At 41.2% G+C, this 18,577-nt stretch overlaps 1 protein-coding gene across 1 annotated transcript in view; it reads left to right on the top strand.

The window, feature by feature from the left end:
* ptprq (protein tyrosine phosphatase receptor type Q) overlaps positions 1-18,577 on the top strand; it is a 36,967-nt gene that overhangs the window by 8,185 nt on the left and 10,205 nt on the right. Inside the window, 29 exon segments of the mRNA XM_062421496.1 lie at positions 320-417; positions 896-1,064; positions 1,215-1,475; positions 1,608-1,768; positions 3,923-4,034; positions 4,565-4,673; positions 5,193-5,307; positions 7,381-7,450; positions 7,691-7,890; positions 8,101-8,329; positions 8,454-8,582; positions 8,680-8,826; positions 9,106-9,269; positions 9,735-10,254; positions 10,403-10,564; positions 10,745-10,924; positions 11,054-11,161; positions 11,552-11,833; positions 11,931-12,212; positions 12,619-12,739; positions 12,826-12,924; positions 13,098-13,251; positions 13,818-13,989; positions 15,430-15,750; positions 15,841-16,116; positions 16,248-16,399; positions 16,713-16,854; positions 17,352-17,627; positions 17,766-18,137. Of these exon segments, the coding sequence (XP_062277480.1) occupies positions 320-417; positions 896-1,064; positions 1,215-1,475; positions 1,608-1,768; positions 3,923-4,034; positions 4,565-4,673; positions 5,193-5,307; positions 7,381-7,450; positions 7,691-7,890; positions 8,101-8,329; positions 8,454-8,582; positions 8,680-8,826; positions 9,106-9,269; positions 9,735-10,254; positions 10,403-10,564; positions 10,745-10,924; positions 11,054-11,161; positions 11,552-11,833; positions 11,931-12,212; positions 12,619-12,739; positions 12,826-12,924; positions 13,098-13,251; positions 13,818-13,989; positions 15,430-15,750; positions 15,841-16,116; positions 16,248-16,399; positions 16,713-16,854; positions 17,352-17,627; positions 17,766-18,137 (5,583 nt within the window).

Below are 18,577 nucleotides of genomic sequence, written 5' to 3'. Positions count from 1 at the left end.
TGTTTGGCAATGCTTTTACTATCATAATGTTGATTGATTTGAATGAAAATTGATTTTTCTTTTTACAATTGTACACTCTCACACACACACACACACACACACACACATACACACTCACACACACACACATACAAACTTAAGCGCAGAAATGATTCACGTTAAAATAAACATACATCATTTAGTTTGGATCACAGTACTATCCCCTCCAATATCTCCCCCTGCCGGTTCAAATCATTCAAATTCAAGCCTTATTACCCAGAGCAAGTGTTTATTATGTGTCAGTACATGGTGTCACGTGCTAATGTGATCCTGTCTTCAGTCCCAGAGGTGCCACAGGAAGTGGCTCTAGCGGAGCAGGTAGTAACGTCTGTGTTTGTCACGTGGAGAGAACCACCAGGACAGGTGGAGGGGTACAAGGTAGGACATCAAACCAGTAACACCCAACAATCATAGAAGCACAGACCAGCATATAGACTGTAGTCACTTCCAGACAGATGTGCATAATGATGTGTATCCATGACATTTCTCTGACACACACATCACTCAAAATGATCTTTTTCAAGGATTAAGGAGGCCACATGTGTCGGGTTCTGCACTCACCTGTTGGTAACCTAGCAACTGCCATCGGCACACCACAGATTCAGTTTCCAACAATTTAAAGATGTATGAGTCTCTGGAGAGCCAGGGCCAGGAAGAATGACCAAGCACATTATATGCACATCTAATGCAAACCTATGTTAAATGAAATAAATGAGAGATATTGGTAAATATACAGTAGGGTATATAATACAGAAAGGTCTCATGTTTTCACTCACAATAACTGAAACTGGAATTGTGTTTTGTTTTATTTTTTAATCCCTGAAAAAAACTGAATATCTCTCATTGTTCTTCTCAGCTTGCCTGTGGCCTGCTGTCTGTGGGCAGGAAATTATGGATAGAGGTTCTTGTCCAGGGCACAAGTTATGAGATCAGGGATTTGATCCCAGGGTCAGACTACGGCATCAGCATTCAGAGTGTGCTGGGCTCAGACACCAGTCAAGCAGTCCGCAGAGAGTTCAGCACACGTAAGACACACTATACATACAGGAAACACACACACACACAGAAATGTACAGATATAAAAAGCTGTTAGTGCCTCCTTCATCTGACAAAATAATTAAATTGTGGGCCAAATTATTAAAACTGCTGTGGTAAAATTGTAAAATCTTGTCCAGGCCCAGCAGGATTATGTGCACTTCGTTTTGGTGATGTCAACGTTTCCTCTGTCTCTGTGAGCTGGGACAGAGCATTTGGTGAGTTTGACTTCCACAGAGTCACAGTGGCCAACGCCTCGGTCACAAACACACTCACCATACCCAAGGAGGAGCAGGCTGTTGTTGTTACAGGGCTAGTGGATGGCTGCAGCTACAATGTGAGCGCTGAGAGGGTCAGAGGAGTGACAGCAGGGAGCACGGCCTTTCTGACTGTGACCACAGGTAGACAATATTACAAGAGCCTCACTGGTCAGCACCCCATTATTTTCAGCTGGCCTGATCGCCTCTTCATTAAATAACAGAAACCTTCCACACCTCTCTGACTTTATCTCTCCTTTTCCTGTCCTCTACAAGTGCCATCCTGTGTACGAGGAGTGCGTGTCGTCAATGTGTCTGCACGTGCATTCTCACTACGTTGGGAGCAGGCAGTGGGCTGTGTGGATCATTACAAAGTGAATCTGCATCCTAGCCAGGGAACAGTCACACTGCACCATGCACATGATGGATACATTCAGGTGCATACACCTTTATAAATAATTCTCAATCAAATACATGTTGGTTAACTATTGTAACAATGTTTTTTTTTGTTTTTTTGCACTCAGTACAATTCTCCTATATACATCTATGTAATTTTATTAAGGTGAGAGGAGGATGGTAGAGCTCTGAACCAATAGCTGCATTATTATTCTAAATGTACAAACTACACGCACGCACTTTCCTCCTATTAAGTCCCACCCCATACAGGCTCTTCCCAGCTGCCAGGTGTCAGGTACCCCGCAAAATGTAACCTTACACAGAGAGAGGGAGGGAGGGAGAGAGAGAGAGAGAGAGAGAGAGAGAGAGAGAGAGAGAGAGAGAGAGAGAGAGAGAGAGAGAGAGAGAGAGAGAGAGAGAGAGAGAGACAGAGAGAGACAGAGAGAGAGAGCACAGAGTTGAGTAATAGATTTCATTATTTATTAAGTTGGCCTCATGAGCTCAACCCTGAATCATTCATTTGCTTAAGCAGCTCTCCCTAGAGAGCAAGACAGACCAGAGGGAGAACGTTAGCTTTGTGCTAATGAAAAGACCCACTAACCACGAAAAGTTTGGAATACCTCAAGACCAAAGTCCGTTATTATCCAATTCCTGGATGACTAACCTTGTGACCTTTGCTCATGGTACTAACCAGTTTCTAGTCATTCCTGTTCAGCTCAGTGGATTACCTGCTGACCACTGCTAACATTTGTGCACTAACCCTGGATGCAGCTCTACTGGCGAGGCCTGCTGTGACTAAACTAAAGCTAACTCTGCTACCCAGCATGGCCTTCTTCTCACTCATCTTGCTGCTCACACTCTGCATGGGACAGGTACACTCACAGGTAGGAACTGAGCACTCACTATCAGGTATTGCTGTGCAAGTAGATGTTAACACACTTACTGTATACACAGAATTTTTTTTCTCCGATATACAAAAAAGTACACTTGCAGCCAAATTAATTGTAAAGCATATACGGTATATGTTGAGGATGTACACACACAGATGCAGAAAAGTGCTTGGTCATATTTCTGGAGGGTAATATAATGTACGAGTGCTGAGTATGAGTATGAGTGATGTACCAGGTGCAGCAAACACTCGAGCACACTATTCACCTGTCTCACAAATATAACCTAAACATATGTAGCACAACACATAAATATGCAAGCAAGCAGGAACAAACTGTCACCTTGACAACCAGCCACCTTTATGTTTACACAGATGGTTGTGTAAGGCTTCTCTTCAAATAGAGTTCCAGTAATACTTCATCAGGCATTTCATGAACTAAAATAACAGCTGTTTGCATGCCTTTAGGGTTCTTTTCACATAGCAGCTTAGCTTTAGAGTTTCTATTTACGGAGAATTATCTGAGGAATACTGTGGATGCAATTAGATGTTTGTTAATATAATATTTGCTAATATGTTCTATATCAGTGATTCTCAACCAAAGATACAGGGTTGTCAAACTTGGAATGGTTGTTGAGTAGGTAAAATTTGGTTTCAAAGGGGGGGGGGGAAATCTACATATTTGTGTTTAGGCAGAAAATAAACGCTTAACAAGGTTTACAGATAGTTATGGCTCATCTTTAGTATATGCATCATAACCACAGTTTGTGAAAACTAGTTAACAGAGAAGTTGTAACAGTTAGCTAAAAAATAATGTTGGCATGCTAACATTTGTAATTAAACACACTGTACTGCTGAAGTTGATGTGAATATCATTAGTTTTGTAGGTATTTTTATGGTTATTGGACCTAATGATGGCACTGAAGACTGACATCAAAATTACAATTCTTCCTGGTAGGAACATGTATGTCTCTACCAAATGTCATAACAATCAATCCAATAGTAGTTTTGTATTTCAGTCTGGATCAAAGTGGAGGACTGATTGACCACCAGACTGACTGACATTCCCATCTCTAAAGCCACGCTGTTAGCACACAGCAAAAGTGACCAAGCCTGACAATTCCAGGATCACTATGTCATGTGAAAAAATACATTTTAACAGTATCCATGTTCATGTAATTGATAGTGTTAAAACATTTCCAGTTTATAATCAGTTCGAACACACAAGGACTTAAGAAAAATTAAAAAAGGCTGGGAACCACTGATCTACAGTATATTCCTGTGTGTTTGTGTTTGTCTGTTGTCACAGGCCAATGTGAATAGTGTCAGTCCAGGGACACAATACACTGTCACGGTCACAGCAGTGTCCTCCTCCAACTTCAGCCCTGGAGTCAGCCGCATGATCACTACTAACGAGAGTGGTGAGACGTGTACATGCACACACTGTTTTGTTGTTGTTTGTTCCGGTCATGTTTTAGGGTGTTAAAGTCTCTTGTGCCCTCTGCTGTTTAACTTGCCCTGTATAGCACATACAGTGCACAAACAGGAATTAATGTGTGTGTGTGTGTGCGTGTGTGTGTGTGTGTGTGTGTGTGTGTGTGTGTGTGTGTGTGTGTGTGGGGGGGTAAACCTTCACTGTTTAATTCCTCTTAGGTAACTTAAGCCTGGGCTTTTGAACTGTGGGATGAATGGGTCTGCAGTGAATGTCAGTGAAATGCCACTGCTGTGTGAGGCCTTATTCATCAGAGTTCAGCCTAAAATGCACTCACTCACACAAACGCTCCAAGGATCAGTCCACAACAACACTGTTCTTCATATGGTGCTGCTAATGCAGTCTGTTGACTTCTGATATACATAAGTCATTATTAATCATTGAAACTTCTGAAAGTTGTGAAATTAAAGACTTTCCAAGAAGAATTTCCACCTCACACATACACTTCTTCCTCTCCAGTTCCTGGTCCACCTACAGGACTAGAAGGAGAGGCTGTGGGCTCTAACGGTATTCTTCTCTCCTGGATCATGCCATCTGATGCCAACAATATTGAAGGATACGTAATCAGGTAGTTCTTCAGTTGTTTTCTTAGAAAACTGCGATTCAGCATTTATTTTGATCCATTTGGGTCAATCCAGATTGTATGTCGTTGACGATGCTAAGATATGAGATAATGAAAATAATAAATATAGTACCACCAAATATGTGTTATTGTCAAATTTAAGAAGGAAAATCAATAAATAAAGGATCATTTATTTATAATAATAACCAATAGATTCACATCAATTATAAATACTAAATATCATAAATGAATGTCGTAAAAATATACACTTTGTATAAAAATGTATTAAACTTGGTTTCTATGCCTGTATGTTTGTAGGTGTTGTATTGATCACACTGAGACTTGCATTTCTCCATGTATCTGCATGGCTCTATTTTATGTACAATTTTGCATCTGAATCTAATAGGATGTAAATCATAATATGCTGTTATTACTTCTTAGATTTCGTCATCAAGCTCCATACTGTTCTTAAATATATGATGTGTTCAGGAAACAATAATCCTAAAAATTGATTTCTTCCTGTAGGTACAAGGAGGTGTGTCCCTACCCCGATCCCTCCTTCACACAGGTGACCAAGTATTTGGACATACCAGAGACTCTGCTCACTGACTTCACATCAGGTTCTACGTACCACATTCAGGTAGCAATACACATGCAAGAGCTCATTCTCCATGGATATTACATCTTATAACATGACTACATAGAGATTGTCTTCCTGTATTATCATGTGGATGTGCCTAGCTAAAACAGATCCCACAGGACGAGGCCATTCTCTTGATCTGGCTGAATACTGGTAATTGATCCTGATTGCATTATTAATCAGGTAAACAGATCTATGGATCAGCGACGGCTCTTTCCACTGTCCGTTGTCACTGAGCTTGAATGTGATCGTGCTTATTAGTTTTCAGAATTCATTAACCCACAATGACCTTCATACAAATGGACTCTGAGAGACTGACACAGTGATTATACACGCACATACTGTATTTGTGTGTGTGTGTGTGTGTGTGTGTGTGTGTGTGTGTACTTGTATCATATTACTATCTCTCACCTGTGAGTTTGTTCGCTGTCTAAACTGTGCACAGAGCTGAGCTCATGAGCAGCTTCTCTCATTCTTTGATCTGTATATCTGGGTTGTTCATGTTATCATTACCTTGCAGTAAAATATCACATACTGATTTGCACACTGAAACACATCAACACCTCAAAAGGTAATCTTCTCTATTATTTATTCCTTTTTTTCAGTAAACTGAAAAAAGTGACAACAGAGGGAATGTATATATCCTGTTTAAAATACACATCCTGTTTTAAGAATACTCTATAATCAGTCAGAATAATTTATATTTGATGCAAATGCAGCAATTTCCCCTGCCTCTTCTTGATTCAAGATACAAAAACATTTCTAGAAAATTCCTGAAACAAGAGAAGCTGCACTGTAAAACTCTATGGCAGATGCTGTTGTTGTTTTAAATCTCAACAGCTGACTATGAGACACATTAATATATGAAAACTTATTTTTGTGGTGTAATTGTTGTAGGCAAAAAAATCTCAAAACTGTAGTTGTGGTGATTTTAATTAAAATATCATGAACACTGGCACAATGTAATCCATTATACTAGCCCACATTGATCGATTACTTATTGCATGCGAATCATAAAATGTACAACCCAGAGCAGCATTAATTCAACCCTGTGGTCATTTTTATGCTGCTCAGAGGTTGTTATAGAGTATTTCATTTTATTGTGATAAATTGTGCCGACTATTTTGCATAAGACTGCACTGTACAGGTATTTGGTTCCCTGAACGTTCTCTCCTCAAACTTACGTACATACTACTCTGTAGGCTGACATCTTTCTGCTATTACTGGCATTATGAAATATTTTTAATCAATTTAGACAAAATAAAAATGCTCTTTTAAAAAGCTTAAAACTAAACTTTTGTTTAAAGTTGTCATTTATTAAATATTCAGCATTAGTATAAAAAAAGTGTAATAAGACAGCTGAATATGTGTTCTTTCCAGCTGATAATCAGACTGGCTTGCCATTTCTGTTTTACTTTAGCATTAATTTAGTTTTCATTTATTCTGTTTAATGTGTCAATTCAAGATACTTGTGATTAGTTTCAGAGCTCTGCTACCTACATTAAAGATCTACAGTGTCCTTATGTTACCATTAGGTCTTTGCAAGGGTCATCTGATTATGATGGGTTGGTTGTTAAAGGCTCAAAACTGAAGTAGACTGTGCCTTTAAAATCTTGGCTCCTACACCTTGATCTGTGGACATTGTGGAAACCTTTAAAAAGCGGCTTTAGACCAACTGTTTTAAACTTACCTTTGAGCAGTTTTACTTCTTTATTTCTACTTCTATTTTCTTTCCATTACTTATATATTGTGTGTCTATTTTGTCTTTCTTTTGTCTGTTATTGTGAAGGACTTTGTGATATCTGATCTAGAAAGTTGCTATCAAAAGATGTACTTACTACTTCCAGTGATTGTGTTGTTATTTGTTTACATAATGTCGACATACTTGGTGTATATCATGTATCATTGTGGCTCCTGTGTTACTGGGATCACTGAATCACCTCTAACAATATGTTGTTCAAGTTCCTCATGGCCTGAGATTAGCACATAACTGGGATCTGATGACTGCCCTATTGACAGGTTGTCATGAATTAATCATTATAACTAATACCTAGCAACTCACTCTCTCTGTAGGTAGCAGCCATATCCTCAGCCGGCACAGGAGCATTCAGCAAATCTTTGTACATAAAGACTGCTGAGTCCCGTATGTATCCATGTATAAGCACACACACCCTTGCTTTTTCAATGTCCTATCTTCAAATCTACATGTATTATATGTTGATGTGCTTTTACAAGTGTGTGTGTGTGTGTGTGTGTGTGTGTGTGTGTGTGTGTGTGTGTGTGTGTGTGTGTGTGTGTGTGTGTGTGTGTGTGTGTGTGTGTGTGTGTGTGTGTGTGTGTGTGTGTGTGTGTGTGTGTGTGTGTGTGTGCGCGCTCCATGCAGCCCCTGGCCTGGTGACCAACCTCACTGCATTTGCCCAGAATCACACCTTCGTCATGGTCACCTGGTTCCTGCCGCACCGCATCAATGGCCTCATCACAAAGTTTGGAGTCAAAACTAAACATGCTCGCACAGGGCAGACAGTCCGCATACTGGAGGTCAATGCAGAGGACATAATGACTGGAGCGCTGCCTCACTGCAATGTACTGCTTTATACTGTCACACTCTGTCTTCCAAACTGAACTGTTATTATGAAATGGTGTGTTTCTTTACTCTGTCTTTAAAAGAAAATCTGTTATAGCTTCATTTAGGATATTAAATGCTACCAATTGACAAGGGTAGTAATCCAAAATAATTTTTTTTCTCATGTACTTTTCCTTCTGTGTATGTCCTTTATCGTTTTGTATGTCTAGGATGCAGCTGATATTCTGTCTCGTGCGACTCTCAGTCCCTTGGAGATGACAGCATCCTCTCCACCAATCACCCTCTCCGCTGTGCCCCCTGCAGCCTCCTGGAGTGTGCCTATATCAGTAGGAGTTGATCAGCTACGACCTTACACTGCCTATCTCTTTGAGGTGTCTGCCTTCACCTCTGATGGAGAGGGACAGATAGCTTCCACTATGGTCCGCATGCCAGAATCAGGTGTGGAAAAAGAAGCAAACCAGGCTCTAGTTTATGTTTAATTTTAGGATTAGAAGATTATTAACACATATAGTGTATACTGCACATGTGAAAAACATTACTTCTATGTGTTTGTGTATGGCAGCCCCAGAAGACCCACCACAATACCTCTCCATATTGAATATGACGTCTAGATCAATCTCCGTGGCCTGGAACTCTCCCAACATTATCACAGGAAAATTCACCTACACGGTCTACCTTTATGGGCCTACAGGTTATTAAATGTTGACTCAAGAGCACACTCGCATAACTACAATATTCACTCAAACTGACAGAAATGCACACAATTATTTTTTTCTTCTTTTGCCCAGGATATTTGTATGAGAACAACACAGGAGATACACGGTTTGCTTTTACTGGTTTGACTCCTTACACAAGGTACACAATCGCTGTCCGTGCCAGAGCTGCAGGAGAAGTGGGTCCAGCGGCACAGGATGATATAATTACACCTGCTGAAGGTAAAAACACTTGCATATTAATGTACTATTGTTTCTCTTTTTGCTTTTGAATAAATCCCCATAAACCCATGTAGAATTATAACTCAATAAAATATATCACAACAACAAAAATAAGTCATTTTTTTAATGTGGGTGCAGGTGTCCAGGTGACTAGGCAACATCATAGTACCAACAAAACCTTAACATAATACACAATATTTATATGTGTATAGATGTGTTTTATGTACCTCTATGTCTGTGACTAACTCTATCCACTTGCTTCTATGTTTGCATGTGAAGCACCCAGCGCAGTGCAGGACCTGGTGGCAATAGCTGAGGATTCGGTTTCAATCCGTGTTAGTTGGAAAAGCCCTGCTGAGCGTAATGGTCCGATTATCCAGTACAGACTGCTGGTGCTGGTTGATGAAACTCTATTGCAGGACATTACCCTTACAGCAGATTTGGTAAGCCACCTTATATTTGTCTTATCACAGCTCAATTTCCTCTCAAAAATCACTGCCATCATCTGTCAATGAACTTGTTCTGTGAAAAAAAGGTTAGATTCATTTAAACTGTAAACCCTTCCATATACTTATTGTACATATTAAAGAAAAGTGCTCTCTAAAGTCCAGTTTTGCTAGCAATGTAATGTAATCCAAAAGGAAAACACCACCACAACCTACCAAAAAACCACAGAGTTTAATGGTACTCTGACACTTTCTCTCAACAACAGCTGAGTATACAGTACTATTTGTGACACATTTTAAAAACATCTTCATGTGATACCTGTAAGTCATGTCTTGTTGACAAATACAGAGATATTCAAGTAGATGTGGTTTTGCAGGCCAAAATGGTTGAACACATCTGTTTTACACTGAAAGCATGGATTTAACCTTTTAACTACATTCATATATTGTTTCTTCCCTCAGGGTGTGAATACAACTGATGTATACAAAAAGACACTTTTCCCTGAGCTACATAACAGTCCAGAGCGACGTAAGAGAACTGCTGAGCTCAGTCTTATCACCTCTCCGCCAACTTTCACTGCCACTATTTCTGACCGCACACAGCCAATCAGCGTGACTGTTTCTAGCCTCACAAGTGCTGACCAGAGCACTAACACTGGCAGTCGACCCAGCATGGACTTTAATCCTACTGCTGACCCCACAGCCACTGAGAAGCCCAGCAAAACTAACACTGCTTCACACTCTGACAGCACAGATATTCAATCTTCTGACCCTACAGTCTTTGGGACGTCTGCTTTTTCTCTGACCTCTGTGCCACCTGCTACACTTCCACCCTGGCTGACTAAGCAAACACAGGTTGGGGGTATGACCTCTGACTCGTCCCCCTTAGGACTAACCTCAGGCCAGCTTCGCCTGTCCACATATGATGCATCAGTTACAGGACACTTTTCAACACGCAGTGGAGCAGGTTCTGGTACAACAGGTGGGAGAGTGCTATCTGTAAATGCTGCTTATCTTAACTTCCTGCAGTCTTTACTTTGCCCAATACACAGACTCTTATAAGACTGTTGACATTCTTAAGAATCCCGTGTCTGCATCCATATGGATCTATGTTTGCATGCTTGTTGCAGGTGTAACAGTAAGACAGGAGGTGGTGGATGTTTTGTCTGAGGAGTTGTCTTACCTGGTGTCAGATCTGAATCCCTTCACTGAGTACACATTCAGGGTTGCTGCTTCCACAACTGTGGGAGAGGGCCCAGCCACAGATATTACTGAGAAGACCAGAGAGCAGGGTGGGTGGTAACAGGCCACAATAAGATATGAGAAACTAAAAAGAAAAAATATATATCTTAAAGTGTTTTAATTGCAAAAAAATACATTTATTAAAAGGTCTTGCTTAGAAGTCAGCTGAACTGAATCTTTGTACTTTCAAACTTGTGTTTCTTGTGTCTTGTACTACATGTGTCATTTAGTGCCCAGCTCAGTGCTTGATGTCTCCTACCAGAACATCAGCTCCACCTCCATACTTGTGAGCTGGGTCCCACCACTCAACCCCAATGGACGGATCACACATTACACTGTCTATGGCCTCAAAATGCACAGTAATCAGGCCCTGAAGTGGGTTACAAGCACTACCAGCATACTGATATCAGGTAGGGTATGCACACTCATGGATGGAGAAACTCACATTTTCTACACAGTTTCATGCAGCTGTAATAAGCATTTTAATTATTATAATACAGTTGTGTGACTAAATATTTTTCTTCTGTTCTAATGTGTAGATTTGGACAAGTATACTGGCTATAAGTTACGTGTAGCTGCATCTACAGCTGTGGGAGAGAGCTCTCTGTCCGAGGAAGATGACATCTTTGTTTTCACCTTAGAAGATGGTGTGTACTGAACACCAACTGTAAACAAACTCAAGGCTCAAAACAGTTGTGTGAATATGAGTGGTTGACATAACAGATGTGTGGCTAAAAGCAGTGATAGTAAATCTGTTGTGGTTTAAAAAGCTCAATAAAAATAAAATTGGGTTCCATGACTTCATGTAGTATGTTCAAGCTACAGAAAAACTGGCAAAGCATCCAGTGTTGTATTTGTGCAGCTGTTTCACCTTGTTAAATTGCTGTTTATGCCCAGAAAGTGGTATGCACCCTAGTGCAAGATCATTTAGATTATCTAACTGTATTTCTTTTCATGACATTCAATAACAGTTTATTCAATGAAATATTATTTTTCATAGTGTATGTGAACCCCTCTGGGATTTTTCTTGTCCTCAGAACCGGACTCCCCCCCTGTAAACCTCACTGTGATCGACACCCACCCCCCCACTGCCACACTGACCTGGTCTGCACCAGAGAAGGCCAACGGAGTGATCCAACATTACATGGTCTTCTATGAAAATGAATCATATTCTGCTTTCAAGAACACTTCATCTAACAGAGTCACCCTGATGAACCTGAAGCCATTCACCTATTACAATGTAACTGTGATGGCGTACACGCGCTATGGCAACGGAAACCAAACGTCAGACACTTTATACCTGCTGTCTGGAGAGGATGGTGTGTTAATGAAGCAGTTACAATAATACACAAATATAAAAACAATTAATATCATCATCAGTAAAGCTGCATCCTCTTGTGTTTATTTCCTCCCCAGTCCCAGGAAGTCCTCCGTACAACCTCTCCTTTCAGTCGGTCAGTCCCAGTGAGGTGAACGTGACCTGGCAGCCTCCTCTGGTGCCTAATGGGATAATTACCCACTACAGCCTGGAGCTTTGGAATTCCAGTCATTACCTGAACCTCACTTCCCCGACCAACTACATCCACATCACGCACCTGAGGAAGTTTGCACACTATCGAATCATGGTGCAGGCACACACACGTGTCGGGCCAGGAAACTACAGCAGCGAGCTGCTCAACATCACCACACTGGACGATGGTGAGATGAATGGTTTGGGATAGAGGAAAGAAAAAACAGGGTTTGTTTTTCACTTCCAGGAGACTGCACGATTGTATCACAACTGTGACTTCAAGGGGCATCTGATAGAATCTTACTTTCCTTTCCTCTCTTCCTCCTCAGTTACAGCTCTCAGTTTCAGCTCAAGCTAATGGTTTTACATCACAGGTATTTGATACCCATGCCTCCCATCAGGACTAAGAAGAACAAAAAGAATCATCACAATTAACCATTTATTCATTTTAGGACAATATTCTGTTTCTCTCTGGTATGCTCCCACGGGCCTTCAGAGGTCCTGATTTGTTGGAGTTCCTTTATAATTGCTTATTGCTTCACTTTCCACATTGATGGGTGTTACTCGTTTGTAAGTTTTTCTCCGGCATCTCAGCTCCAGATACACCACCTCAGTTCCTCCTTGCCAGGAAGCTGTCAGACTATGAAGTTGAGTTGTCATGGCAACCACCACTTGAAGCCAATTCAGACATACTATACTACATTGTCAGAGTTTGGTGAGTTTTTAAATCAACTCAATCGTCTTTATTTGAAAAAAGAAAACGCAACACAATGCAACATGAACAGCTTCTCTCTTTGTCAGGAATGAAACGACGGAGCTGTGGCAGAATGTAACAGCAACATCAGTGGTTATTAATGTGGACTCAGAGAGTCGCTACAATGCCTCGGTCTCTAGCTGGACCAGACTGGGAGATGGAGGAGTGCTGATATACATCAGCTTTACCACCACAGATGCAGGTGCTGAAGAGTTTGTGGCAGTTAACTTCATATTCCTCACATTCACAATGTTTATTTACAATGATTATTTATGATGTCTCTCTTCTTGAATATCTGTGTTTGTGTCCTTTGTGTCTGGCGTTTAGAGCCATCTGACCCCCCACAGAATGTAACTTTTGCAAATGTGACCGCCTCCTCTGTCACCTTACGGTGGCACCCACCCACTGAGCCCAATGGAATCATTATACGCTACACCATTTACTACAGCAATAATAACACTGTGACTGAGCAGGTGAGACGCATATAGAATATACAGGCAGGTCACAAATTAAATGTTTATATTAACAATGGGTCAAATGAGTAATGTGTAATGTGAATAGTGTTGTTCATCATGGTGAACCCACAGAGAATTACCACCAACTCTACATTTCTCCTCGGCTCTATGGAGAATTTTAGTGTCCTTAAGTTCCACATTTTGGTTTCATAGCAACTTTACTCTTTTGCTTCTGTGTTTTTGCTTTAATTGACCTTGTTTCCAGCTGCTGCAGGGAGGTGTTTTCAGTTTTTTGTTTTAAATGGGGAAAAAAGTGAACTGCTATAAAGCTGGTGGAGACCACTCAGGACCTAAAAGTAAAGTGAATTTTGGCAGAAGTAGCATAAAAATGCTTTAAGAAATTCAAAAATGAGTGCAGAAACTTCCTGCTGGCTCATGATGGACCAACTCGTTAAAACACTTTATTTTGGTTTCTCTTTTAATTTGTCACCCGTCTGTAGAGCACATATTTTAGGTTGATGGTCTTGTTTAAAGACCTGTTCTTACGTGTAAACGTAACCCCTGTCACTCTTTTTCCTCCATAGAGGGTTCCCATTTCAGACTTAGCTGTCCCTGGCTCTCCCGATTCAGCCCTCTCAAAAACTCTGACTGGGCTGATTGGGGGCACTAACTACACCATATGGATGACCTCCAGCACTCTACAGGGGGATGGAGGGGTCCAGAGCGAGCCAATAACTGTGTTCTTACCTGAGGACGGTCAGTCAGACAGACACACACATAAACACAAGCATACATACACCAACTGAAATTATATGAAGTGAATAAATACACATAAAATGCCACACGTTAAGCCAAATAATTATTATATACTCTGATTCAGAGTCTCACTTGATGGCAAGTCTGCACACTTTTTTCAAAACTCTTCAACTTCAAATGAAAATTACATAAAAACTCTGTGATTGAAGATGTAACTTTCAGCCTGTTAGTGAAAGGAGATAAATGTCAGTCTTGCAAACTGACTCTATTTTTGTCCGCCTGTGACACTGTGCCTTAATTGAAGAAAACCAGTTTGTGTTTCCTTTCACTAAGCACGATGAAAGTTGTGAGGGATTAGAAATATTGAGAAAAAAATAGAGAGCAGAGAGAGAGAGCAAGAACCATTTATGATTTCATGACAGAAATAAAGCTAGATGTGACACGCTTTGAGAAAGTTCATCTTGTGCTCATGCTACAGTTGCATTGTTGCCATGGGTACCAACATCTGCATGTGCGCATATAATATTTAGTTGTATGTGTCTTTGTGATATATGCTCAGTGAGAGAGTGAAGTGTATATAAAATTGATCTCTTTGTTTTTATGTGATTTTGTGAAAAATGGTGCAGAAAGCTGCCATAGCAGATGTAGTCACACAAAGTACATATGTGTGTAGTGATTTTGTTTTCTTGTTAACATTTTGCTCGTTAGGTATTCTCTGTTTCTGAATGGTTACTGCTCATACTGACTCTGTATCTCTGCCTGTGCTCTAGCTGCTCCACTCTCAGCCAAGCACCGGACCTCCAGGGCACCTTGTCTCTCCCGCACAAGCCAAGCCCAGCTGGGGGTCACCCCCCTGGGCTCAGACCCCCACACACACACCTGGCCCCTCACATCCACTCATTAATCTTGTGGATCTCTCAAAATGTATCTCCCCTTTCCCCTTCTTCTCCCCCTTTTTCTACACTGTGTACCATGCTGCTTTGTGCCCTCTGACTAAGCTATTTTTGGATGATGAACACTAATTATGAGTGTGAACAGGATGAGTATTTTCTCCTCAATCTTTTTCAGTCCAAAGGTTTCCAGTATGTGAGTTTCCCTCCTGAATGTCTGGCTGATCATTTTGTGGGATACTGTCATTTTGACTGTCTGCTGTTCTGTTCTGTTTTACTTTGCTGTGTTTGTGTTGCTAAATTGTTGTCATGCCATATTTTTCCACTTCACGTGCTGTTGTTGAATGTTTTCATTACAACAATACTGCCATTGATAATGACATTGCTTGTGATACATGATGATAATGACAATGATGATGATGACAGCTGGTGCGCAACTGCTCATTTGAGTATGGTTGATCTATGCCTTTATTTACTGACTCATAGTAAAGTGAACTCAAATCAAAGTAGTTAATGATAGTGACACTATTCTACCTGTCTCCTTTTCCAGTGCCAAGTGACTCAGTCCACAACCTGACAGCTCAGCTCTTCAGCTCTACCGCCATCATCGTGAGCTGGGACCCTCCTCTGGAGCCAAATGGTCGTCCCCACTACCTGCTTACCTTGCAGGAAGCTGGCATCCCCCCAAATCTACCCAACCAAGCACCTCCAGTTGTCAACAAGACCATCAAGCATATCACCAACGACAATGTCTTCCTATTCACCAAACTCAGGAAGTATTTTCCTTATGTGCTGACTGTTACCCCGGCAACTGGCGCTGGCCCAGCCTACAACCATACTAGCACAATGTACCTGAGAACAGATGATGATGGTGAGGTTATGAGCACAAGCATTCACTTATGAATTATGGTTTCTGTATTTGTCATGACACTGTCATGTGTGTGGATGTGTTTCTCTTTAGTTCCCAGTACGGCTCCATTACTGGTGTCCACCATGAACCTGTCGTCATCTTCTATCGCAGTGGTCTGGCAGCGCCCTCTGGAGGCCAACGGGGAGATTACAGAGTATACTCTCACGCTGTTCGGCCCAAGGGGCACCAACACAACACATACCCCCAATACCTCATTCATCCTCACTAATCTATTTCCATACACAGCTTACAATCTCACTGTCACGGCCGCAACACGTAAAGGCTCGGGGCCCTTTCTGCTGCTGCTGCTACACACTGATGAAGGAGGTTAGTTTGAAAGCAGATTAAAATCCTTCTAATATCAAAATAAGGTGATATTTATTTATGAAACAGTGGATGCGTATCTGTTGTCTGTTTCAGTCTATCTTCTTCTTTATCTGCCTAACTACGTGTTTCAGGTCCCATGTCGTCTCCGGTTAACCTGACTATATACAACCACACAGACGTCTCTGTGTGGCTGAGCTGGGAGCCTCCTCTGGAGCCCAATGGAGTGGTGATACAGTACGGCTTTAGGATCCGAGACCTCATCACACTCACCGTCACACACCGGGTACTGTCAATTTCACACACCAAAAACTACTCCACAATAACAACAATACTCACACACACACACACACACACACACACACTTAAACACACTGCAGAGACCTGCTCAGTGAGAGTACACACTGTCACACTGACAGTGGCTCTAATTTCACACTCCAGATACCACTCAGCAATAACATTATACTGACACACACATGCACATATGTGTGCTAATACAATAAGACATCCAGTAATCAGGATCAGATGATTTAATCTCCTATCTGTCATGTTTTTATATGTGTGTGTGTGTGTGTGTTTGTGTGTGCGTACAAATGCAGAATTCCTCCGGTCCGTCAACCACAGAGTATCTAACAGGCTTCAGGCCTCATAGCTCCTACGAGATCAGTGTTTACAGTTACACCAGAGTGGGCCACGGGAATCAGTTCAGCAGCCCTGTGACCTTCACAACTAACGAGTCAGGTAATGTACACACTGTCTTCACACAAGGGCTGGAACACTGATTTTAGTTCACTGCTCACAGTTTTGGGTTCACAGTTCATCCATTTTTAAGAGTAAAATTTTTATATTAATTTCAGTTAAATTCAAAATACTTTGACAGTGTAATCATAGGGGTTGACAATTCGATCCTTTGCTCCTGCTGACCACTTGTCAAAGTATCCTTTGCATTTGAATGGGTTTTGGACAGCATTTTGTCCAGTCACAAATCTGTAAAGTCTGTCAGCAGACTGCAAATTTAAAAAAAAAGAAAATAAGTAATTTTCAGTAAGTCAGAATCCTGTGCAAACACTGCATGTGTAGTTGCCTTTTTTCAGCCTGTGTAAGGAAATAACCATAGATAAAAACTGAAATTTAATATAGTTCTTTCCGCCTACAATGGACAGTGAAAAATACTAACTAAAGCTAATTCTGGTGCATCAGCATCGCTGTCTCACTCCTCTCTTTCTCTCTGCCTGCAGTGTCTGATGCTGTGGGGAACCTGTCTTGCTCAGGAGTGGGCTGGGATTCAATTCTGCTATCTTGGGAACTTCCAGCCAACCCTAATGGGCAGATCCTGTTTTATGAGATTCTAGTGGAGGTAGACTTGCAGTCCTTCACACACAAGGCCCACACACCAGAGTACACAGTGACTGGGCTTTCACCAGACCAGGAGTATGCACTGACTGTGGCTGCAGTCAACTCTGCAGGACCTGGAGACAGAATTAACTGTACTGCTTCCACTCTTTCTGAATCAGGTAGTCAGTCTTTTTGCAATGTGTAATTTTGCAACTGTAGGCACAGCTAATTATATAATAAAAGCTATTTGTAGTGAATTTGAAGAATTGTTCATTGTAACAAAGAAAAAATACAATCCTCTGTGTCTCTCTTAACAGTCCCAGCTGCCCCTCGCTTCTTCACAGTCTCTCAGGTCACCCCTAACAATGTGACACTTCAGTGGGCTCCACCGCTCTCTGTTCCAGGCCTGCTGAAAGAGTACCACATTATTGCACAGCTGCTTTCAACTGTTTGTGAACCTGACATCTTAACTACTGCACAGCCGGCCCCAGAGGACGAACCAAACCCGAATTGTGTGGACTCTGATGTCACCGTCTCAGTGACTGCTTCAGATGGCAATGAAGGGAACCAGAGCGTTACACTCCAATCCCTGGCTAAATACAGATACTACCGCTTCAAAGTGGCTGCTGTGACAAACGCCGGAGTTGGAGAATATACACACTGGAATTATGCACGCACCCTTGCTGGGAGTAAGAACATCACAAAGATTGTATGACATTTATGTGTTTGCACGAGTGGGTTGGCAGATAGTCACTAATTATATTTGACAAATAAGTCAGTGATTTTTTTCCCAGGTATGCCAATAAACAAATGATGCAGTTTATTTAATGTAGTATTTTTAAACCCATCTAGATCAATGTTTCACTAATAAATTGGGCCTCTGGTATCTCCATTACAAGACCTAAACAAATAAAGGCATAATTGAGCAGCATTGCTTTCACAGGCATATAGTATGTCAGTCATGTTATCATGGAGGGTCTTTATCCTGTGTTACAGCAAGTTGTAGTGCTTTAACAGGTATTGATATTAGTGTTGTAAGGTGGTGAAAGCATGTTTACACTCACAATAACTTATTGTGTTAGAAACTTGCAGCAATCACCATCAAGATCACTACAAATCACTGCATCTT

This window comes from Scomber scombrus, chromosome 6, assembly GCF_963691925.1.
Source record: "Scomber scombrus chromosome 6, fScoSco1.1, whole genome shotgun sequence".
Taxonomy (NCBI): domain Eukaryota; kingdom Metazoa; phylum Chordata; class Actinopteri; order Scombriformes; family Scombridae; genus Scomber; species Scomber scombrus.
Note: the sequence above shows the minus strand (reverse complement) of the source record. Positions and strands in the feature narration are given on the sequence as shown.